This window comes from Rhinolophus sinicus, chromosome 5 (assembly GCF_057876585.1).
Source record: "Rhinolophus sinicus isolate RSI-liver-muscle chromosome 5, RSI-T2T, whole genome shotgun sequence".
Lineage (NCBI taxonomy): Eukaryota > Metazoa > Chordata > Mammalia > Chiroptera > Rhinolophidae > Rhinolophus > Rhinolophus sinicus.
Window position 1 is genome coordinate 8,951,762 of NC_142505.1, and position 23,278 is coordinate 8,975,039.

Sequence of the window (23,278 nt, forward strand, 5' to 3'; positions counted from 1 at the left end):
AAAAGTTTCTTTCTTAGTCATGAAAATCATATGCTGTTTGATGTATGTGTGTATTATGTATACACACATAATAGGATGCGTGTGTGTGTGTGTGTGGCACAGGATAATTCATTTTTTAAACAAGCAGACCCCACGTTTCAGAAACACCTCTTAGATTAATGACAGTCTTAAACTCTGCTGCACACACTTTTCTAGCATTCTGTGGACCACTGGAATTCTCAGTCAATTCGTTTATTTTGGCCCATTCATATTCCCTGGTGCTAAGTCCTTCCAGGATTAATCAAAGAGAAAGAACATAAGCATCTATCTACATAAAAGCCAAACCCCAAGGTGAGGCAGAACCTGATCTCATTTCCGTCAGGAGCCTGGTGATTGAGGTCTGAGCTGAATAGGCCAGCACTTGTATTCATGGCTACTCTCACCTCCCCTGCCTCCCAGAGACCAAAAGAATCTTCTGCATTTGGGAGCCCAAGCGTCATCAGCAGCCTTGTTGGCCATAGTCCCCTCTTCAACCTTCAGTTCCAGTTCCAGTCTCAGTGAAGGAAAACTGGAGGTCTTTAGAGTCACACGTCATTCCATCTGTGTCAGGATTCTCAGGGATGGCAGCAGAAGAGCTCTTCCAGTTTTCAGACTCCCCTTTGAGCTTTAGGCCTGTGTGTTCATGAGGAGAACAGACGTGTTCCTGCCTGAGACGAAGCATTCTGCAGCAGCTGCAGCATTTGGGTACTTCGCCAAGGAATGCATAAGCTATATACAAAGCCGTCCTCGTCACATCCAGCGGACGCAGCCGTCTCTGCAGCTTCTCCACAAGCCCTACAGCTGGAACATACTGGTGGCCTCTGCGTTTTGGGAGGCGGAACACGTCTTGGAAGTGTCCTCTGAAGACTTCCAGTGTCCTGAGGACCCCAGGTAGGGGAGGCAGCCAATGTCTTTCACCAGTTTCCAGAAGTTCCTACGGAACTTCAGGCCAACAAAGGCATAGAGCATGGGGTTGAGGCAGGCCCGCAGGTAGGCAATGGCCTCCGTCACTGTGACAGCGTAGTGGAAGCTGATCATGGTGTAGTACTCCCAGCTCGTGCTGCGGACGAGCTTCACGAGGTTGAAGGGCGTCTGGGTCAGCACGAACATGGCCACCACCAGGAAGATGATCTTGAGAGACTTGTGCCTCTGAAAGCCTCGGGCGTGGAGCAGGGTCTTTATTATGACCGAGTAGCAGACAATCATGGCGAGCAGTGGCAGGAAGAACCCGAGGCTCATCTGGATGGCGAGAACGGGCGTGGAAATCCCGTCGTCATGGTAACCACAGATAGACTTGTCCTGGTGCCTGACATCGCCGTAGATGATCTGCGGCAAGGACACCAGCAGGGAGAACACCCAGGTGGACACGCAGATGGCCTTGCCCCAGCTCATCCGCTTGGCCTGCTGGTTGTAGGCCTTGGTGGCCTGAACCACTGCCATGAAGCGGTCCATGGTGATGCAGGTGAGGATGAGCATGGACGTGTAGAAGTTCAAAGTGTAGACGCCCAGCAGGGTTTTGCACATGATCTTGCCGAAGACCCACTCGTGGATGCCCGCGTAGGCCCAGAAGGGCAGCGTGCAGACGAACACCAGGTCAGCCAGGGGCAGGTTGAGCAGCAGCACGTCCGTCAGGCTCTTCAGCTTCTGGTAGAAGATGTGTATGACCAGCACCAGCGTGTTCCCCACCAGGCCGCAGATGAACACCACCACGTACACGCAGGGCAGAAAGAAATGGCGGAACTGCAGGAAGCGCTGGAGCGCCTGGCTGCTATTGTGGGGAGTGTCGAAGAACCCGGGGTCCTGATAATCGTCATCGGCCATGGTGTCTGTGCTGTTGGACATCTCTGAGTCAAAACACAGGAATTACATTTAAGGCTGAGGGCTCACTCCCCTCACCTTCCCACTGCCCCGCTGCTACATTTAGGGCACATAGTCATCTCCTAAACCCACCCAGAGTTCTGCCCCCTGCCCGCACACGCTGGTATACGGGAGATAGCCCGTTGTACCGGGAAACGGCTCAGACTGGACAGGGAGTTCTTCTTTGGCCCTCAAATTCTCAGGGTCTCACGCATCTGAGAGACGATGCCTGACCTCACGCATGGTGCATAAAATCCTGTGCTGACTTTGAAATCAAAGGGCACCATGTAGTGAAATGGGGACAGTTCCCTTTGGAAGGGCAGCACTGCTGCCTAATGGGGAGGGCCTGTCTTCATCTGCCTGTGCCTCACAGCAGGTGCCTGCCCACCCTGGGCCCCATTTCTGTTAAATTAGCCCCCGGCGCTGCTTATTCTGAAAGCTAAGGCACATATTCCCCTTCTGGGAGGTGGGGGGGGGGGGCCGAGGGGAAGGGTCCACCATCAAGGAGACTCCTCGAGACCAGGAGGTGTGTGGGGACGGTCAGGACTCGTGCTTGCGTGGGTCGTGCATCCTGCCTTTTCTTGCCCTTGGATGCATAGATTTTAAAAGACGGCTTATGGGGAAACAAGGCGCAGAAAAGCGCATGGCTGACAGCGCTTGACCAGGGAATGGGGAGTTCTCCCTCCCCAGTCCCAACCCCAACCTTCCCCCTTATTAGCTGCCACAGTTAACTACAGCCCACCGTCAGAGCTCTGATTCCTGAAGGTTTCTTGACCTTCTGGAACCTCTTCACAGGTAGATTTCCCCAGATAGGAACGTTGCCTTAGCTTTCATGACTAGCAGTTTAGGGCCAAGGGGTCTCCTTTACCAAATGGAAGACGCCAGTGGGTGGGCTACTGCAGCAAGGCTGGTGGCCGGCCTTGCAGGGAACTTGCAGCGAAGCCCAAACACCTACCGTTCTTGCCCGGGGCTCCTGGCCTTTAAGGTGTCACTTCCCTTTGACCCTTCTCTCTGCCCTGTGACCCTGCTGAGGACCACAGACAGGGCACAGAGGTGATATAACCCGTGGCCTGGGAGTGCCAGGCCACTGCCCTACAGGTCGCAGCACACGGTGGCTTGTTGCCAGTGACCCAGTGCCATGTCCTGCTAGTACCTCAAGAAGTGTTTTAAGAAGAGCGGGCATTTGGTTTAGCAACGTCAGAATATCACCTGGCCAGACGAGGGCATATAAGAGGAGACATCTCCGTCCTTATCTACCCAGAGATTGTTCTCTTCCTGACTGGAAACGCTGTCAGCCCTGGAGGTGCCGCCTCAGTTTTTCCTGGGGGCAAAGCAGCCTTTCTCGCCCACGAAGGACCTTGCCTTTGGGATGTGACTACTCAGTAAAAAGTCCCTGCTCCTAGACCACAAGATGTCAGCTCTCTATGAGTGACAGGCCAGCCGTAGGCACCGTGCCCCGCCAGCTCCCTGGACTGCTGGGGTAAGTAGGTCAGATGACGGTGTGTATGTCTTACTGCTTCACACAGAGACGAAAACTTTTTTTTCATCATTTAGAACATGAAGTAGGTGGCTGTCCTTTCTTAAGAGTAATGTCAACTCTCCATTATTGCTTGACTCATTCTTGCCCTTTAAAAAAAAAAAAATCCTACCATGGCTGTTGCTGCATCCTTATCCTGACATTACGTTTCCTCAAAGGCCCGTGCAAATTCCTTTGTGAGAAATTCCTCTGTGATAGCAGCCTGTCGTTAATAATGTGTGAGCAGGTTGGCCCTGCACGGCTGTAGATAGAGTATGAAAAATTCCTTTTCCTTCTAGAAATGTTAAAACCATTTATCTTCTATAACCAAAGTTCTATGTTGATTTGTGAAAATTAAAAGTAATATATACAGTAAATGAGCAAATTATAATTCAGATATAAATAGAATATAAGTAACGTTTAGAAAGTGCTTTGAATAGTGTGAAAAATGCAATGCACTTAAATTGCTGAGAAGAGTATAAGCACAAAGTACATACGCAGAATCAGTATTGGCTGTTACTATTAAAGTGAATTGATGACGAGAAGGATGTAAAATTGATCATGATTGTTAAGTCAGCCTTTGATCATAAACCCCTTAGACTCATAAAAGCCACAGACCTTTACCTCAGAAATATGTACACACACCCCTGCAATTCTGGGGATTTGTGAACCCTGACTCCCTGTGCCACATAACTGTGCACCCTTGTTTAAGGATCCATGATCCTCTATAGGATTTTGACCGTATTTTTTTAAAACAGAAAAGTGACCAGATTTTATCAGTTTGCTTGTGGCTGGTGGAATTAGGGGTGATGTATTTCCCTTCCTCCTTTATATTTTTTTATGTTTTCCAAAATGTCTACAGTGGCACATTGAGACAAGAAAGTAAATCTAATCTGAGATAGCAGCCTGTCTTATAAAATAGAAAAGAAACAAAAACAGACTAGCCTCTGCCTGTCTCCTTCGGAGGGTCTGATTAGGCCATCACCGCCAGTACCATGACCTTAAAAGCACTTACTCTCTGCCCAGGACTGCAATCCTCTAACCCTCACAGCAGCAACAGCAGAGATGGAATCCGAACCAAGAGCAAATGAGCGCTAAGGCCTGGGCATCTGACATCAGGCTGTGCTGTAGGCAGGCGTCTGAGCTGACAACCTGGAGTTCTGTCTTACCTATAAAGCAGACAAGTGATTCACCAGCAGAGATGATGTGTCAGTTCCAGAGACGAGCTCTGTTCAGCAGCAGGTCCTGCCCCTACTGCTCTGTGATGTGGGGTGTGTTTCCGCTGAAGAGCTTTTAAGAACTCTTGCTTGGGGATGATCGAGACCCAGCCCATCATGCAGATCAGAATCCACATGACCAGCCCGCACCCCATGTAATTTGGGGGCCAAAGATAGGAAGCGGTGGCTCTGATGCTGCGTACCTGCTGCCACCGGGCTGGGGACGTACTCTTCTGCCAGGTCCCAAGATGGTTTTTGCTTGTAAACTAAAGGGGAGCACTAAGTTGGTCTGGCTCTGGCAGTCCACTGAAGATGGCATTTGTACCTTAAGATTGTTTCATTTACTAGCCATATGTCTGTTTCGAACAGTTTGGGTCTAGACCATGCAGAGTCCCAGCGGTGGCCTGGGTTCTATGTCTGCATGCAGCCTCCACTCACATAATAGCCACTGGTGCTCATAGCCCTGCAGAGGAGGTACCCCAATTGTATAAATGAGAATACTGAAGACAAAATAACAGCCCCATGTGCACACAGCCGCTAAGTGGCCCTTGCAGGATACAAACCCAGGTCTCTGTCATTGCGAGACCAGTGGGCTCTAGATGGCTTCTAGGTGATGGGTTTGCCGTGGGGCCTGGTGCAGCCCTGCCTCCTACAGCCTCACCACCGGGGCCCCTCGTAGGCCGTGCTCCCCCGCCCTGCTCATCCTGCACAGTTCTTCTCACTTCTGGAACTCCCCAGGTAATGAGCACCTTGATCAGACTACAGTTTCAGCTGTTGGTCTCCACGCTCCTAACATGCAGGCGCTTCTGGGAAATAACACTTGGGAGGCAGGAATTGGAGGAATGTCTGCCTGGGTCAGATTCCCCCACTGCCTGCTCTGTGGAAAGCGTACTAGGTAGAGGTGTGGACTCCATTTCTGCTTTCCCAGAAGCAGCTACCCTCCTTCCAAGTCACCAGGCCTCCCTTCCCTGATTGTGCACCCCTATCCAACCTGCTTCCCCCCAAGGCTGGTGCTCTGCCCCCCTTGTTAGGCAAGTCCTCTCCTGTGGTTGTTCCTGAGGTCAGGGTATCAGGCATCGGGAGTAGGGACCAGAAGCAGCCCCAGAAAACTAGAGACAATAATACTCAGTTCTATTAGGATTCGGGCCCTGGGCTGGATGCTTCTGTGTATAGTTGTCTAATCCTAGTCATGTACAGGCGAATAAGCAAATTGGTGACATTAGCTCATTTGTCCAAGAACACGTGTCCCCAGGAGTCACCCAGGATCTGTTCCCTGTAGTACTCTGAGTATGGAGCTATCCAGGGGGCCCTGGTAAAAGATCTGAAGACCTCTACTGGATTTTCAGGTCTTTGAATGAACTAATTCAAACTCTCCACCAAACTGATACAAATGAATGAGGCTCTGTAGAATATGTATCTCTAGACTGATGGGTGGGCGGGTGGGTGGGTAGGTAGGTGCAGGGGCTGAGGGATGAATGAACAAACGAATGGGCTAAACCCAGTACTGGAGAGGAGATGGGCCAAAGCATCCATCCTTGTGAAAGAGACCTTTGGGGGCAAGACATCCCTTTAGAGTGACATTTGACAGTCTTTTAAGCTTTGAGAGATGAGCTTTACCCAGGGGCAAGCCAACCATGTCATTTGGGACTGGTTCGTAGGGCAGAGTCTGCCCGGCCTGACCCTTGTCAGACACTTGCTCAGCCATGCTCTCTCTTAGCAATCACTTGTATTCCGTGGGGAAAACCAGGCCTTGCCTGGTGCCCTGTACAACTAACTGTGTGCATGCATGTGGGTGCTTGGGGGGTCGGGGTGATGTGTATGTGGGAGCATGACCACATTTGTCATAACTGTTCTCCAGTGGAAAGCTCTCCAGTGAAAGACTTGCAGTTAGATTGGAGAAACAGAGCCAACTGGGGGCCAGAATTTTATTTCAGCTGCTTCACAAAGTGCCTTTTGTTATCTGCCAGTTTGTCATGTTCATTGTTTCAAGGGCATTGCTTTTCTTTGAAACAAAACAGTAAACTTCTTAAGGGCAAGTACGCTGTCATATGTCTTGGATTTCCCCTGGAATACTTAAACGTTTCCCAACTAGAATTGAGGGAGGAAGAAAAGGAAAGTGGCAGCCATGCCAGCTGCAGGTTTACCTCGGAAGTCAGACTGTTGACCTCACCTTTCCCAAGCACCTGACATCCTTGAGCCTGAGCCTGAGCTACGATGGCACCCAGGGAGGCAGCAGCAGAAGAGGCTAAGTGCAGGGCATTGGTGGGCGAGGGGCTGCGGAGGACGAGTGAAAAGATCCTCAGAAAAGGAGCCTAACAGAAAACCGTGAGTTGGCTGTGGCTTGCTCAGCGGCGCCCCCAGGTGACGGTTGCGAGAATGGGCCTGCAGGTTTGTGTGTTGTGTCAGACCAGAGTTACCCAGTAATCAAATCAGGTTCCCAGAAGTGCTTTTCTTCACTTGGTTTTTAGACAAAAAGGAAGCCAATGACTAAAAGAAAAACTAGGAATGTAACAGTAAACTAAAAAGGTACCCCTGAACCTTCCAAACCGTGCTGTTCAGTAGAGCCTTCTGCAGTGACGGGCATGTCCTGTATCACTGCTGTCCGACCCAGCGGCCACTAGCTCATGTGGCCGTTGAGCACTAGAAGTGGGACCTAGTGCAAGACCAAGGAGCCAGGTTTTGAGTTTTTGTAAATTTGGATGAATTTGAGTAAATTTGGATGAATTGAGTAGTAGCCACATGCAGCAGGTGGCTACTGTGTTGGGCCGTTGTCAACTAAAGACGTCTGCGTTCACAGCCTGTCCACAGGTGGAGGCTGACCTGGGGCAGCAGGAGCTGGGCAGTGAGGCAAAGCACCACTCACAGCTGTGCTGGGCATAGCAAGGCAGAGCAGTAGCTGGAGCCCTCTGGGGAAGGTTGTCAGCCAGACACTCGGCCACTGGGGTTCGGGCACCCGTTCCTTCCTGGCCATTCTACACAGAGCAGAGTCTGCTTCCTTGCCAGTCTTCAGTAATTAAATGGAAAAATTGGATAGTAATTAAATGAAAAAGGCGAAAGCATTTTGATTTGTGAGAAGGGAGTACTATGGATTCCAGCTGCAGAGATTTCTAAGCTGCGGGGACCCCACCCGTGACCCCTCATCCAGGCAGACATGGACTCCTGGACTACGTGCTGGGGACTTCCTCATTATTTGCCTTGTCCACGGTCCCTACTTTATTCTTACCTGGTTCTAAAGTGGAGCCTTGGTCAGGTCCCCTGGAGGGACATTTGGGACAGAAACCACCGTAGCCTGTGGCATATAATCCAGCTGTGTATTGAGCACAGGCTTTGTGCAGGGCTGGTGCCCCTGGATGACCACCTCCCAGAGGGTGGAGCAAGTTGACAGGTGTGCGAGCATCAAGACAGCTTCGGCTGGACTGGCCGCAGGCCCAGGGACAGAATCTCAGCAGGAAAGGGTGACTTGCCATCAGCTATAGGAGGCCACCATAGCCAGCAGTAAGCTCCTATTACCAGAGCAAGAGGATGAGGAAGGTCACTTGTGAACAGTGTGTTTGTCTCACTTCTTTTCTGAGAAAAACACCTCTGGCAATAGAAGGAAGTCGCTCTGGTAGGAGATAGGCTGCCCCCTTGTGGCCATGCTTTTCCCTGTCATTCTCAAACTTAAAAATCTGGTGACATCTTCTAGCACCGTTGCTTAGACATTTTCTCCTGCCTCGCACAATAAGAAATACGCTTTACATGACTGCCCAGGTGTCTACGTGTGTCGACGTCAAGTCAGAATAGGAACCTCATGAAACAGTGCTTAGCCCTCCCAACGTGCAGTATGCTATTGCACTGATAGTTTCTATTGTGGTTTTTCAGTGTTGGCCGTAAATTACTAAATTGATTCACAACCTAAATGGGCCATGACCGACAGTTTGAAAATCCACTCAAAAGAAAACTGCCCCTAATCATTGTCTTCGAGATGGCATCACGCACCCACGCACACTCTGACCTCCCCTCCCCACCTCACTCAGCTCCCCCTGCAGGGAGGGCCTCAGCCAGGTCTGGCAAGGGTCTGCGGGACCTCCTCTGGGAACCATCTACCTGTAGGTGATCAGGGGTTGTCTGTCATGGTCAGAGAAGGGGGAGATGCAGGAAGAGAGGGAATAAGAGATGAGGGCATTCTTTGTCCTGCACGCATGAGGACAGAGAACCAACTACTGTTTTCAGAGCTTGTTCCTTCATACGTGTTTCTCTTTTTTGTTTATGGTATTTGTACTTTGGACAAAGATAAGAGCAAATGAAATGAGGTAGGCCTGAGTGGCCTTGGGCCCGTCTCCTGTCCCCTACATCCCTGCCTCCGTAGCTATCAAGTGGGGTTTTGACTAATTGGTCTCTTGATCTGCTTCTCGCACTAATGTGCTGTGATTCTGTTAGTCCCGGGGTGAGGGGTGGGGGAGTCTGGAAACCAGTGGTTAGAAGAGTAACAAGAAGGAGGTGAGCAGGGAGGAGCTCAGCGGTTGGGGCTGGGCCGGGGAGGAAGAGGAACAACAGTGAGAAGGCCAAGGGCGGGGTGCTGCCCAGACCAAGCCCACCTCTTGCCAAGCTGGTGCGCTGCTCCGTGAGCTGCCTCCTCCAAGTCCTCTGAAACTCACAGCCTTTTCAAGCCGGCAGAACCTGGAATCCATCTGGTTCCATCTCCCCCCTTTAAAGGAGAGAAAACTGAAGTCTCAGAGGAGGAAAGAGCTTACCCAGAGTCACGCAGTCCTAAAGCCAAGACTGGAACCACCTTGGAGTGACAAAAGAGCTATGCCAGCTCTCTGCCCTCTGCAGCCATAGTGACCTCCAGCTAGAAGGAGCCCCGTGCTCAGGGCTAGTGGTGCTCAGCCCCCGAAGGGCAGGGTGTTTGTGAAAACAGGCTGTTCCACTTGTCTTGGGCTGCTGTGGACCACACACAGACAGCCCTGGCTGGGCACCTGGGCGCTAGTGAGTGTCTGATGACCTAGGCAGCCCTGGAGGCTCCTAGTACCAGCCCCTCGCCACCCCACCCCACCCCCGCGGCCCCCGCAGCAGTGCCCCGAGAGCAGACCTGCACCCAGTGGCCTCAGCACTCCAGCAGTAGACAGGCAACAAGGCGGAGGACAGGGAGCTGTATGGTGGCGAGGGCAGCTGTCAAGCCTGGTGATGAGCAGGTGTCACCTCCAAGCAGCCCGAATGAAGCCAGACCTTGAGCTTGGAGCATTCCCAAGAGCACAGAGGCCTCTCCCCATGCACTGTCTGTCCTCCAGCTCAGAGAGGCTTTGTAAGTTGGCAGCAAATAGTCTGCTTTTGTGTCTGAGAAAATCCTGTTAGAGGCAAAGGTGGCTGCAGTCTGTCCTCGGGTGTGGATCTGCTAACCCAGCGTCTGCCTCTCCATGTGTGACTCAGGGTCTTCTTCCTTCAAGGATCTGTCCCCAATTCTTGTTTTGATTTTGTCAGCATTCCCTCTGCTCTTTTAGCCTGAATCTACACTAACAAGTGACACCCCCATGCACATTTCTTAGCAAGTAGCCTTAAGTCTCTTTGGTTCCTGCAGATGGCAGCGGCTGACGGCTGTGGCACCGGTCCAGTATGGCAGGGAAAGCTCAGCTGGGTTTTGCGTTCCCTCCTGGTTGTGGGTCGCCATGCCGTGGTTAGGGTTTATGGTGAGATTGTGTCTCAGTGTTTCCCACCCACTTTGATGGTTTCCCTCTCGATTGCCCAGTGTGAAGGGGTCACTCCGCCAGTTGTTAGGGGTTTTTCAGGGGAAATTGTTCCATGGCTAGCTGTAGGTTCGGCATGTCTGTCGGGGGAGGTGAGTTAAGCATCTTCTTACGACGCCTTCTTGAACCGGAACCTCCTCTTTTGTATTTCTGATGTCCCGGAAATAGTAGGTCCTGTGCTCACCTGAGCTCTGGGGTTCAGGATCTGTTAATTGGCCAGGAAAGCTGCAGAGCCCTCCCTGCATGGCCGTGGGTGTTACACCAGTGTTTCAGCACAAGTCATGGCTCCCTCCAGGTGGATGCAGGAGCTTGGTGCCCTCGTGGGTGTGGAGGTGGCGAGGAGGGCCGTCTGATCGCACGTCTGGATGCTTGCTGTCAGCCCGCTGACCTCACACTTCCGTTGTGTGTGCTGAGACCGCCTTCCAGTGTGGAAACAAAGAAAGGACACCTCCTTCCATTTTGCCTTCTTGTGTATGAAAAGGAAGGGGATGCCCTTGGGGTGCTCACCCCATAAACATGAGGACCACCATCCACCTGTAGATTATTATACCCAACGGCTAGACCCTGTGGCTCAAGGGTACCGCCCTTGCCTCAGGGCCGTTCCTGCTACTGTCCTTTGGGTTAAGGCCCCTGGAAAAATAGTCATGGAATCCCAAGCCGTAGGAGCCCTCCTGAATTCCTGTCACACTTAACACCTTTCGGCCAGTCGTCCTACCCCTTACTTACGAAATCCTCTTACTTACTGCTCCCCACATAATTCTCTCACCGTAATAACCTTAACCCGGCCACGCTTCTTCCCTCCTGCAAGGAGGAGACTCCTCATGACTGTTGGACGGACAGATCACCTCCTGACCCCCACCTCACCGACCCCTTGATGACTTCTAAGAAACTCCCTTGGAAAACGCTGACTTCTCACGGTTCACTGATGGTTCTTACATAAAGGAAGGAGATGGTAAATGTGCTGGATGGATATGTACTTGCAACTCATTTAGAAGTCAGGGAGCTGCACTTTGGCCTTTGGCCACCTCGGCCCAGCAGGCTGAGTTATACACTCTTTCTCGGGCCTTCATTTTCGCCAAGGGCAAGACTGCAAATATCTCTACTGCCAGCAGATGTGCTTTTGGAGTGACTCGTGACTTTGGAGTGCTGTGGGAACAGCGAGGCTTCCTTACCTCTAATGAGGGTAAATGAGAAATGGCCTTTAGGTCCATGACTTACTGCATGCCTTATGTCCACATGCCAGACTTGACTCCCCGAAGGCTAAAGGAAACCACCTCGCTGACATTTCTGCCAAGAACACTGCTCTCAGAGGAACCAATAACCAAACCTGTGTCATGGTCCAAAGGGATGTTTCCCCAAATTATGATCTACAAAAGTTGGCTAGAGATGTGTAACAATTGGCCCCAGAAAAAGAAAGACAAAACTGGCAATGTAATAACTGTTGGTCTGATAAAAAGAGAGAACTCTGGTTTGGGCCAAATAAAAACCCAGTCCTGCCAGAGAACCTAAAATTCCCGTTGCTGACTACTATACATGCATTAAATCATTGGTCTGCTGATAAAAGGATAACTTTTATGAATCAGTACTGGTAAGCAAATATTAATAAGGCCACAGACAGTGTCTACTTTCCTCGCCCCTCCTGCCCAAAATATAGTCCTGGGAAACCTGTCTGCACTGCCCCCAAATACTTTAAATTACCCAGTGGATTGAGATTTGGGAAATGGATTTCATGCAGCTATCCCCATCTCATGGATAGAAACATGTTTTAGTCATGGTGTGTATGTTTTCCCACTGGATTGAAGCTTTCCCTGGTAGGCAGGGTACTGCCTCTTCTTTAGGGGCTAAATTCTGTGAGAAAAGATTATCCCACCTGGGGAACCCGTCTCGAACTTCATAGTGAGCAGATAACTCATTTCACCCGTCAGGTGATTCGACAGGTCTCTGCTATTTGGCGGGTTTAACGACACTTTCACTGTGTTTAGCACCCTCCACCCTGAGGGCTAGTTGAATGCATTAATGGCATTAGTAAGACTATGGGCACAATTTGTCGAGACCCTTCAAAAGCACCCTGGCCAAAAGCACTGCCTAGTCCTTTTAAGTTTCAGGTCTGCCCCTTTTGGAACTCGTAAACTCTCACGCTTTGAGATAGTCCCAGGATGCCCACAGCCCCTAACTCCTGCCTCTTTTGATCCACACCCCCCAAAAAAGGAGATATACTTCAATATTGTAAAGGCCTTATTGATTCTGTTGAAAGTAACTGTGCTTCAATAGAACAGTCTTTTCACAACACACTGTCAGGAGCTGAAGACCTCCAGCATCACTCCTTATAACCCAGAGATCCCGTCTATCGGAGAAGACATCCCCAAAAGACTCTTCAACCTTGTTGGAAAGGCCCCTATCGGGTACTATTAACTAACCCTCATGCCGCGGACTCCTGGGGTAGATTCTTGGCTTCATGAGTCACATCTAAAGAAAGCGCCAAACCCTGACTGACCTGCACACTAACTGGTGATGAGAAAATAAAGATTTCCAGGAACTGAAGCAGACGACAGCTGAAGGAGACAGGTTCCCAAAGATGACTAGACCAGGCCTGTGTACCCTCTTTCCCTTGCTCGTTCTCATGTTTCCTTTGTCCTCTGTTTCTTGGGAAGTCAATGCCCTTGTCTGTGTTTCTCAATCCCTTAAAAAAGGGGGAAACCTTTCTGACTTGGATCTGTCACCGGAAGTTCCGATCTCTTCACAATGTTGGAGACCCCTTGGTCTTGTCTGTAACCAGTTTCTCTCTAGTCCCAAATGCTCCTGCCGTTACACCCGGCAGCCTGTGGATGTTACCTGTCAGGGTAGGCTGTGGTGACCAGCTGTTGCGTACCTTGTTTCAGCCTTTCCCTGGTGTCACCATTCCAGCTCAGGTAAATCCTCCATCTTTGCCAATTGTATAGTCTTCACTCCCATACGTTCTTTTACTTATCTCAGTGTGACGTGTCTCCCTAGGAGGCCACCCAAAGGAGTTTGTGTCACCCAAGGGTTTTCAAACTGGTTTACACCTTGCAAGGTTTTTATAAAAAACCCCTTTAGGAAGCGATGGCCTCTCAAAGAATGTCATGTTGATTCCTCCAACCCATAGCTTGAAAGGGTCAATTAGGAATTTCCAGCTAATGAATCTATTAATAACAAGGCCTTAGCTGGAGTCCTCTGTACTCCACCAGGTTTCATTTTTGTTTGTGGTGGACAGCATTTCCTATAGACATATGAATACTTTAGATGTCTGGCAGCTTGGAGGTCATTGTTTATTGGGACATTTAAGTATCCCTGTTAACATCCATAAACAATCAGAGGCCTCCCATTGGTCCACTGCATTAGATTTCTGTACCATCTTAAACGTGAACGGCATACATGACTCCTGGTTTCCTTCCACAGGGAGAGCTTTTCTCCCTTGGGTCAAAGTAAGTGCCAATAAATGCACAATCAGAAACCTCTTCCTAACATGGGAGAGCGAGCCGATTCCACAAAGTAACAGCAGTCCAAGAACGATCCATTGACTCGTTGGCTAAAGTAGTTTTAGACAATCACATGGCCCTTGATTTATCTTCTTGCTGAGCAAGGAGGTGTTTGTGTGATGGCAGATACCACCTGTTGTACATCGATAAATACCTCGAGAGAGGTAGAAATTCAGTTACACACTGGTTATAACATGGACAAGTGCACTGGTAATAACAAATTTATCTTGACACTCCATGGTCGTTTGATCTATTTAGCTGGCTACCTTCAGGTTTGGGCTCCTGGTTTAGAACAATCATACAAACAGGACTTGTCATAACATTTTTAACTCTGCTTTGCATAATTATTTTTAAGCTCTGTACCTGTTGCCTGTCAAAGCTTTGCAGAAACAGTATACCAAATAGGGTGATACTAGCTGAACGCTTGTGACCTTGATACGTTGGGGAATGCCTGAGAGTTCTCCCTCCTATCTTTCTGTGTTACTCACATGGGGTCGGTTGCTGTGTACTTTCCCTCCGACGTGGGACATGACAATCTGGAAAGCTGCTTCCTGCCATCAAAGAACAAAACCACTCAAGGTGGAAAAACCTGGCTCTTCATCAGTGATGCTTTCGAGGAATGACCTTGATGAAAAGGGAGAAATGTGAAAATAAAGGAAACCTCATTTAAAATGGACTCTGGAAGCCCTGAAGGGGGCGCGCTCTCACATGAACCACTCACTGCAGGACGGAGGAAGACAAGGATATTTCAATAAGGGAGGACATTTTTCGTATAGGAATTCCATCTGCTTTTTAAAAAGGAAGGAAGACCGCCCCCTTCTCCAGCAACAATGTGGTAACCACCGATCGCAGCCAATGAGAACCCACCACAGCCTCCAACTCTTGTTCTCCGCCAATGAGCTTTTGTTCAACACAACCCTCCGCAATTTCCTCCTAGAACTTAATAAGAGTTGTCCTTGCTTTTGTCTCTTCGGACTTGCCTCTGGTTCACCATAGCTTTGCTTTGTCCCAGATGGCAATTCTCTGCTTTTCCCGAATAAACTACTCTTGCCGGTTATAAAATAAGTGACTAGCTTGTTTTTGAGGTTGACACCAGCAAGACCCCAGCTGTGTGTTCTTGCCTCAGATGGAGAGTTGGTGGGCGGGGCCCATGCCCACTTCCTGTGTCCTGTGCAGTGCCTAACCGGCCTGGGCCTGGGCTGACCTCGGGACACATTCAACTGTAGGCAGAGTGCGGGGAGGGCAGGACTGAGTTCCCGCAGGGCCTCAGAGGGCAGGGCGGGTGAGTGTGCCCTGGGGTGCGTGGGGGCAGTTTGGGGCATATTGGCCTCACCCCAGAGACATTTGGGGAGAGCTCTCTGAGAAGGGGGTGGTTCCTGTACCATTTCTGGGAAGAAGCCCCGCTGGGTGAGAGCATCATGAACGCCTTCCGTGCGGGGGTGGGGGGGATCATTGTTATTTTCTGGACCTAGGTTTCCCCTGGCAGAATTGAGGAGCAGAGCTGGTTGGGCTTGCGGTCCTTGAGGTCATATACCCCACCCCCCCCAGCTGGGTGTGGGGCCCAGCAGGATGAGCCCTGATCTGGAGTCAGGGTGTCTGATTCTCGCCCTGCCTCTCAGGGACTTCCTGGGCCTCTGTGTCCCCATCAGTGAAGTGGGGGGACTGCAGTCTAGCAATGTATTCAGTAGGAGCTAAAAATGTTCCATGCTCAAATAAATGTAGGCGTGCTGGAGTTACAATTTATTAGATGTCGTTGCTGCAGGGCTTCTCAGAGCCTTGAATTTACTGCTTACGTCGCCGTGACTTTCTGAGATTATGTGGTGCTCCCACACCAACTCCCTCCCCCACCCCAGCACTGGTGTCCCACAGATCACGTTTTGGGAACCATAGTGTGTCTGTGCTGCCAGGGAGCTCTCACTGCTGATTCTCTGCACAGCTGACAGTGGGTCGTGAGAGAAAGAGGAGAGGTGGCCTAGATCTGCCCCCTTTGCCCATGGCTCTGTCCCATGGCCTCCCTCGCGGCCTACACCTAGTCTGCCCCATCAGCTCCGGGGGCCTGGTCTTGTTCCCCAGAGATGGGCCACAGCGGGCTCCTTTGGTCGTGGACTGGCACCGAGAAGGTGGGCTCCGTGGTGCCGCCAGCTTGCCCTGTGGCTGTAGCCCTCTGCTGGTGGGGGGTGAGGGGTGGTGCATTGGCGTCATGGTCACCCCTCCCCACCGCTGGGAAGACGGCAGGGAAATCACTGCAGCCCTGTTGTCTTCTCCCCATCCTGTGTCCCACTGCCCAGAGAGTCTGCCAGGCCTCGGTCATGGCTGCTGGGATTGCAGGATTTCCCACGCGTTCTGAGGTTACATGACTTCAGTACATGGGACCCTATGTGCTGATCACTAAATGGATGTTCTCTTGTCTGTGACATTTCAGGGACTCCCCGTCAAACTCACTAACCCCTGAGGACACTGAAGACATGCCCCTGGGGCAGGATGCTGAAATCTGCTTGCTGAAGTCTGGAGAACTGATGTAAGTGCCAGGTCTCTGAGCGGGACTTCCCAGGGTGGATTTGGGGCGCAGGAGCCAAGGAGGAGCGGGGTCTGCCCAGTGCCAGAGCCGGAAAGCACCCCGAGGGTGCTCAGACTTGGCACCGGTAAGGGATTTTTTTTTTAGATATAACTTACATACAGTAAAATTCCCCCTTTTTAGTATATACTGCTTGGACTTTGACAAATAATGCAGTGTAAGCACTAGTCGTCCTGCTGGGCCCCACACCCTGCTCAGCCAGCAGCATATACAATCTCAAGGACCTCAAAGCCCAACTAGCACCCCCAATTCTGCTGCAGGGGAAACGTAGGCCCAGAAAAGAAAAATGATTTTCTCCCACGTGACCATTCATGCAGACCAGTTCCATCACCCCCAGAAGTTCCCGTGCCCCTTTATGGTCATCCTGCTCTCACCCCTATGCCTGATTTTCTTTTTTGAAAATAACTTCGTTTTACTTTCTTATCGGAAAAACAATACGTTTTCATTGTAGAAAATGAGGAAAGTAGAGAGAAGCAAATCTCATTGGTATATAGCCTTCCAGTCTTTTAATACGTACATACCTAATTTTTTAACATAAGCATCTTATTTTGCAGTCTTTTTAAACTTCATAGTGCACGGGTATTTTCCCATAGCATCCTTTTTCTCCAATGTTCTGTCCAGCAGCTGCATTATAGTCGTTGAATAGATTCCATCACTCATCACAGGTACTTACTCAGCATAGGTACTGTTCTAAGTTCTTCAAGTACATTGGTGAAGAAAATGGAAAAAGGTCCCTGCCCTCATGTTCAGTTTATAGGCCAGTCGGGGCTGACAAACAATAAACATGAATAAATCAGTAAATTATATAGTATTTTACAAGGTGGTGCTTGCTGTGGAAAAGAAACAAAGAGTAAGAATAAGAAGGGAGGGGAATTCACAATTTTGACACTAAGAAGGTAAGGCTTGAAGTAGCTGCCATGTATATAAGGGAACAGCATTTAGGCAGAGGGAATAGTCAGTGCAAAGTCCCTGGGGTAGGATGGTGCCTGGCATGTTCAAGGAACCAGGAAAGGGCCAGGGTGGCTGAAGCAGAGCGAGCAAGGGAGACCTTGTCAGAGAGGGAATGGGGTCCACGTCACACCAGGCCTCGCTGGCCATTGTGAGGACTTTGGTTTTTAATCTGAGGGAAATGGGAGCCCCAAAATGAGGTTTGGAATAGAAGAGTGACTTTAATTTACATCTGATTGCTCTGGTTGCCATGTGGAGAATGACTGGAGGGACAAGGGCAGAAGCAGGAAGGCCAGTAGAATGTACACTTACGGTGTGAGTCTTGTAGACAGTAGGCTTCTTTCATTTAAGATGATATTTGAGCAGAGAGAGCAAACCCTTGATTTATTAGTATCTCCTCTGAGGAGACTGAGTATTGTCCTCTGACTGACCAGATGGTGTCAGGAAATGGTAAAAAGAGTCAAGACACAACCCAAATAATGATGCAAGGGGAGGATTCTGGAACATAAAATTATAACATGACCCAGCATTGGCGGGGTGTTCTGCCAGAGTGAGTGAGTGCGTACGTGGTAGTACCGTAACATTTCATGTTACAACAGACACCTCTTTTCCTCAGCGAACCCTTCTATCTACTCTCAGAGTCTTAAAAACTGTAAATACTGGACAAGACCTTTTGTACCACATTAGAAATAAAGCTTAACACACAGAATAATGTTGCATGGAATTAAATTTTCACAAAGGTGAATGACTTTGAGCTCTTCTCTAGAGCATTTGGGTCTTTTAATCATCGATTAGTCTCGTTAGCATAGTTTTGGGTAGTGTTTCCATCCATCCCCTCAGCTTTGGAGGCAGACAGCATGCATAGCACCACCACTTACTTGCTGTGCTGTCTCGGACAAGTGAGCTAACCTCTCTGAGCTTTGGTTTCCAGCCCTGTGTTAAAGCGGACAGTAATATGTTTTCTCCATGAAAGGCAGTTTGGTGTAGTAGAAAGGCAGTGAATGGCTTGGGATCAGATCTGTGTGGACATGGACCAAGTTTCTCCATCTTTGACACATGACCTTCTTCCCGCACAAAATGGAAGCATGATGTTTCCTCATGTAGCTATTGTGATAACACATGACCCGGTGAGCAGAGGGGCTTGGCACATAGTGGCCGCCACTTTCCCGTTTCATAGTTGGGAGATGAGACTGGCCCAAGGCCACAGCACTGCTAAGTTGTAGCCCCGAGCTGTCATGCTGCCTGTGGAGTTGCACGTGCAGGACGGGGTGCCACTCAGGCGAGATGGGCAGCGTCAGGGAGACTTTCCTGTTCAGGTCAAGTTCATCCTCTCATGTAATATTCACACCAGTCGGGAGGCAGGCATGGTTGGCCCTGTTTGCAGGTGAGGAGATTGAGGCTTAAGAGAAGGTAAGCCCTGCGGCAGGTAAGAAGTGAGGCAGGTACCAGAACCCGGGTCCCTTTGGCTCCACACCTCATTCTTCACATCACATCTGGGTCCTGCGGAAGGCCCCGCAGCAGAGGAATCACTAAACCCTTCGGACTGATGGGAGAAGCTCGTACACACTTAGTGAGAGTTAGAACCAGGGACACAGCCCAAAGCCTTTCTCCCTGAGGCCATCATGCCAGCCCTGCCTTAAAAAGAATCTGGGGTGTTGCATTTAGGAAAAGTCAGGGTGCCCACTTGGAATCTTGCAACAGGCCCCAGATTTTACTGAGAAGAGGGACCACCAAAAGGGCAGGAGGTTTCTAATAATGGTTATACTTTCTGCTGGTGCTAATTACATAATTCTGCTGGGTGAGGGGCAGGGAATTAGAAAGAGAAAGGGGTCAACTGAGCCTCAGGGCGGGGAGAGCTACAGACAGCTGCAGCCTCTGCACTCGCTCCCTCGCCCTGGGGGCCTGGAGCAGCTCAGGATTAGGGTTTCCAGGCGGGAATTCCTGCCCATTCTCAGGAAGTTTTTTCGCTTGCCTGTTCCCAAATCCCGAGATATAAACTGTTTTCTGCTATCCACAATGAATCATTTCTACAAAGTGATGGCTGATACTACCAACCACCTGGGTTCAAGGAGCCGATTTTCCCGATTTCCCAACCAACTTTTCTCAGGATTCGGGAACAGAAAAGTAGAAAAAAATTCCCGAGAACGGGCGGGAATTCTCGCCCGGAAACCCTACTCTGGATGTTCTCCCAGTTCCAGCGGGCTTGCAGCTACCACAGCAGCTCCATGCAGGCAAGGACTGTCGTCTGTATCTTTCACCCATGTCCCTAGAACCATGCCAGGCACGTAGTAAGGTGCTCAGGAAACGCCTGTTGACGTGAGCTGCACATCAGGTTTTCTCCCATAATGAAGCGTGTTGGGCGAGGTTACCCAGGTCTTGTCCTCCTGAGAGCCTCCGGGCCTCTGGCCACCTCTAAGCCACACACAATGTGACCAGCAAACTCCCAACACTTAGCCCACTTTGATCAGGTCGTCTCTGCACTTGGTTTTCAGGATCAAATTACCCCTCACAGTGGAAGAGATCACCAACTTCGGAGAGGGCAATAGGGAGCTGTTCGTGAGGTCCAGTACCTACAGCCTCATCCCCATCACTGTGGCCGAGGCCGGCCTCACCATCAGCTGGGTCTTCTCCTCTGACCCCAAGAGTATCTCTTTCTGTGTGGTCTTCCAGGAGGCAGAGGACACACCGCTGGAGCAGTGTAAGGTAAGGCTGGTCCCTGCCCGCGGGCCCTGCCTACACGTCAGGCCTGGGCAGGCCTTCCCTGGAATGTTCTAGGCCGCAGCTGTGAGAGGGGCACGGAGAGAAGCCAGGGTGGGAGAGCCTCTGGGCTGTGTGTCACAGAGCAGGCAGAGCACCTGGCCTTGTCCAGCTTGGGGAAGGAGAGACCGGAAGTCCAGGAGAGCTGTCCGTAAATGTCTGAAGGTCGCTCCTTTGTCAGGCAGCTGCAGTCTGACCTTGGGATAGATCGGTGGGTGAAAGTTAGAGGAACACAGAAGTATAACTCAGTGCAAGGAGCATTTTGTAACAGAGCTGTGCAGAGCAAGAGTGGGTCACTGTGGGAGGTGACCGAGATCTCTGCCTCTGGCTATTAGCTTCAGACGTTCAGGCTCTCGCCTCAGAAACATCAAAAAGAGACACATAGCTGTTGTGTCACTTGGGTTATTGGGCTTGAAATCTTGGTGGCAGATACCAGTTCATAAACCCCTAGGACATTGTGGATTTGGAATGTTGGTCATAGTTCTCAGCCTGGGCTGCACATTAGAAACACCTGGGGAGTTTGTTGGACCCCCCCCCCCCACTCCCAAGGCCGCGTCCCAGACACTAAATCAGAATCTGTAGGATTCATGCCAGGCACGTAGTAAGGTGCCAGTGAGCAGCTGAGGCTGAGGACGACGGGGCTGGATTGAGGGGAGAAAGCAGAGGAGAGGATGGGTGGAATCCGGAGCCAGGACGGTGCGCAGGACCCGTGGTGGCTGAGGAGTGTGGGGCGAGGGGAGGGAGGGGGGGGACCCGTTCCTGCATCGCAGGGAGAGGCTGCAGGGGCAGCGGAGGGAGAGCTGGTCTGGGTGGAAACACGCGTTCCGTTCGATCACCCTGAGTGGTGGAAGGAATGGTGAGGACAGTCAGACATGCTGGGCAGGAGCTCAGGGCGGGTCCTAGGCTGTTAATACAGTTGCCACAACCGCCACTTTTCAAGAATGACAAGAATCGAGACAGAGAAGAGCAATTTGAAGCCACGTGAAACAAGACTTCTGTGGCGTCTTTGTGATAATTCCCATTTGTCCCTCATGCGTGTGGCCCAGTGGGTGCCCTGAGGGGCTCGGGGCTCGGGGCGGGACGACCCAGAGCTGCAGGAGAGCCAGGCTGGGCCCGGTGGGACAGTCTGCTGCTCCTGCTGCCGCGTCTACGCGGAGGCACGTCTGTCTGTCCACTGTGGTTTGCTCTCCTGCCTTCCCTGCCCTATGGGGACCTGCTCAGCGTACAGATTGCTTTATTATTTCTGTCCTCTTCAGATTCGCTCCTTAAATGTCAGTCTATCCCCCTGAGGTGGCCTGTGTGTCAGTCTCATGTTCGTTCTCCTTTGAACAAGCCTCTGCCCTCTCCTCTCAGGAGCTGACAGCTGCACCCCCTGCATAGCTCTGGAGCCCTTCCTCCCTGAGAGATTGCCAACCTCCAGCCTGGGGGTCCTTGCAGGCCTGAGAGTGGCCTCAGGGATGGCAGGAGAGCAGGGAAGTTGGCATCTCACTTGGGGGCCAGTCTTTGTCCCCGTTGCAGGTGAGGAAACAGATGCAGAGTGACGTGCCTGTGTGCTTGTCAGTTCTGCACTGACAAACCGCTGCCCGGCCAAGGAAGCACCACCAGCCCCTTTGCTGTCTGCCCTCATGTTCCCAAGGCCCACCAGGCACCTAGCACTGCGTCCGCCCAGATTAGTGGCGTTTGGCAGGAGGGAGGGAGGTGACGAAGCCAGGCGTCCAGGCCTTTGCCATTCCACCTGCCCACACGTGGCTGGGCTGTGGGCCTCTCCCCAGCTCGGTCACTCACCCGCCAAATCCGCATGGCCCGGGAGACCCGTGTTGTTCCTGGGGCAGCTGTCCTCATGTCTGGCTTCCAGGTGGCTTTCTGGGGGCTGTGACTCCCGTTGTCTTTCCCACAGTGGTCGCCAGGGGGCAGGAGGAGCCCATCTATAGGGCAAGCGAGCCTGGTGCCCAGGTGCTCCTCTGTCACCAGCCCACTGTGAGCAGTGGTGGTTGTTTCTGCCTGAGGCCCCCCAAACAGGGCACCTGTTTCCAGGCACACGTCCCCAGCATCTGTCCCGGAGACTCCCCAGGTGACCCCTGAGCCTGGGTCTTACAGGAAACACCGGGATGCAGTGCACTTTGCAGCACTTAAGCTTCGCGAGGCTGGAGGTGCAGGCGTGGGACTGCTGTGCACTCGCCATCTGCTCAGGGCCACTCACTGAGCTCGTGCTGTGATGTAAATGGGCTCTGCGGGGCCCACTGGGGATAGAGAGAGAAGGGATCTGTCCTGGAGGAGCTCGTGGTGTCATCAGAGCGAGACCCTAGGACATAGACTGCTGTGATTTCTGGTGGTGAGTGTTGTGACCGGTGGGTGGGCACTGTGGGGTACCCAAGGAGGGCAGCTAACCCCGCCTGGGACCAGCGATCAGGGTGGGGGGAGACCTGGGTTCGAGCAGCATCTAGGCAGAAGGAGCAGCATTGCAGAAGGCCAGCCCCATCTCTGGTGGCACTTGGTAGACACCCCCCACCCTGGGCCACCCTCTCTCCAGAGTAACATCTTCCATGAAGGACATGCCTTGACACTGACATTAGAGATTGTGAATTTGGGAAGGCACTTGATAAGAGAAACAGTAAATCAACGACTTGAGGCTACTCGTGTGCAAACCACTGAGGACAATCAGAACAGGACACGGACCCTGCTGTCTGTCTGGGCAGAGGACCCGTGTTTGGCCAGAGAAGCTCGCGGCCACAGAGGGCGTTGGGAGGAGCCAGGGCTGGGAGCAAGGACCTTTGACTTTTTATTTTTTAAACAGCTTTATTGAGATACAATTCACATACCATATAATTCACCCATTTAAAATGTACAATTCATTGGATTTTTTTTTATTTTTTTTTTAGTATATCCACAGAGTTGTGCAACTGTCACCATTATCTACTTTTAGATCACTTGCATCATCCCAAAGAGAATTCTGGACCTATTAGCAGTTACTCCCCAACCTGCAGCGCAGCAACCACCAACCTGCTTTCTGTGTTTATGGACTTGCCTGTTCTGGACATTTCATGTCCATGGAATCATACAATATGTGGCCTTTGTCACGGGCTTCTTCCACTTAGCATAGAGCCCTTCTTTAGTATAATACCAGGGCCTGAAGCCACTAGAGCCCAGAGAGAGATCACTTAAACAAGCTT

The 23,278-nt window shown here is 51.1% G+C and overlaps 2 protein-coding genes across 7 annotated transcripts in view; one reads left to right on the forward strand and one right to left on the reverse strand.

Annotated features, from left to right (window-relative positions):
* Positions 1-23,278, forward strand: part of FYCO1 (FYVE and coiled-coil domain autophagy adaptor 1) — a 77,753-nt gene that overhangs the window by 46,672 nt on the left and 7,803 nt on the right. For all 5 annotated transcript variants that reach the window (XM_019724045.3, XM_074312504.2, XM_074312503.2 and 2 more), the window contains 2 exons: positions 16,251-16,346; positions 19,844-20,054. In XM_019724045.3, coding sequence (XP_019579604.3) covers positions 16,251-16,346; positions 19,844-20,054 — 307 coding nt within the window. The remainder of the gene's footprint in view (positions 1-16,250; positions 16,347-19,843; positions 20,055-23,278) is intronic.
* Positions 216-4,682, reverse strand: CXCR6 (C-X-C motif chemokine receptor 6). 2 transcript variants are annotated; one of them, XM_019724052.3, is made up of 2 exons: positions 4,561-4,682; positions 216-1,862 (listed from the first exon to the last, which is right to left on the reverse strand). In XM_019724052.3, exon 2 carries the CDS (start codon positions 1,858-1,860, stop codon positions 814-816), a length of 1,047 nt encoding a protein of 348 aa, XP_019579611.2. In that variant the 5' UTR covers positions 1,861-1,862; positions 4,561-4,682; the 3' UTR covers positions 216-813. The 2 variants fall into 2 exon arrangements, with proteins under 2 accessions (XP_019579611.2, XP_074168608.2); XM_074312507.2 differs by lacking the exon at positions 4,561-4,682 and adding an exon at positions 3,525-3,632 and having other exon boundaries at positions 679-1,862.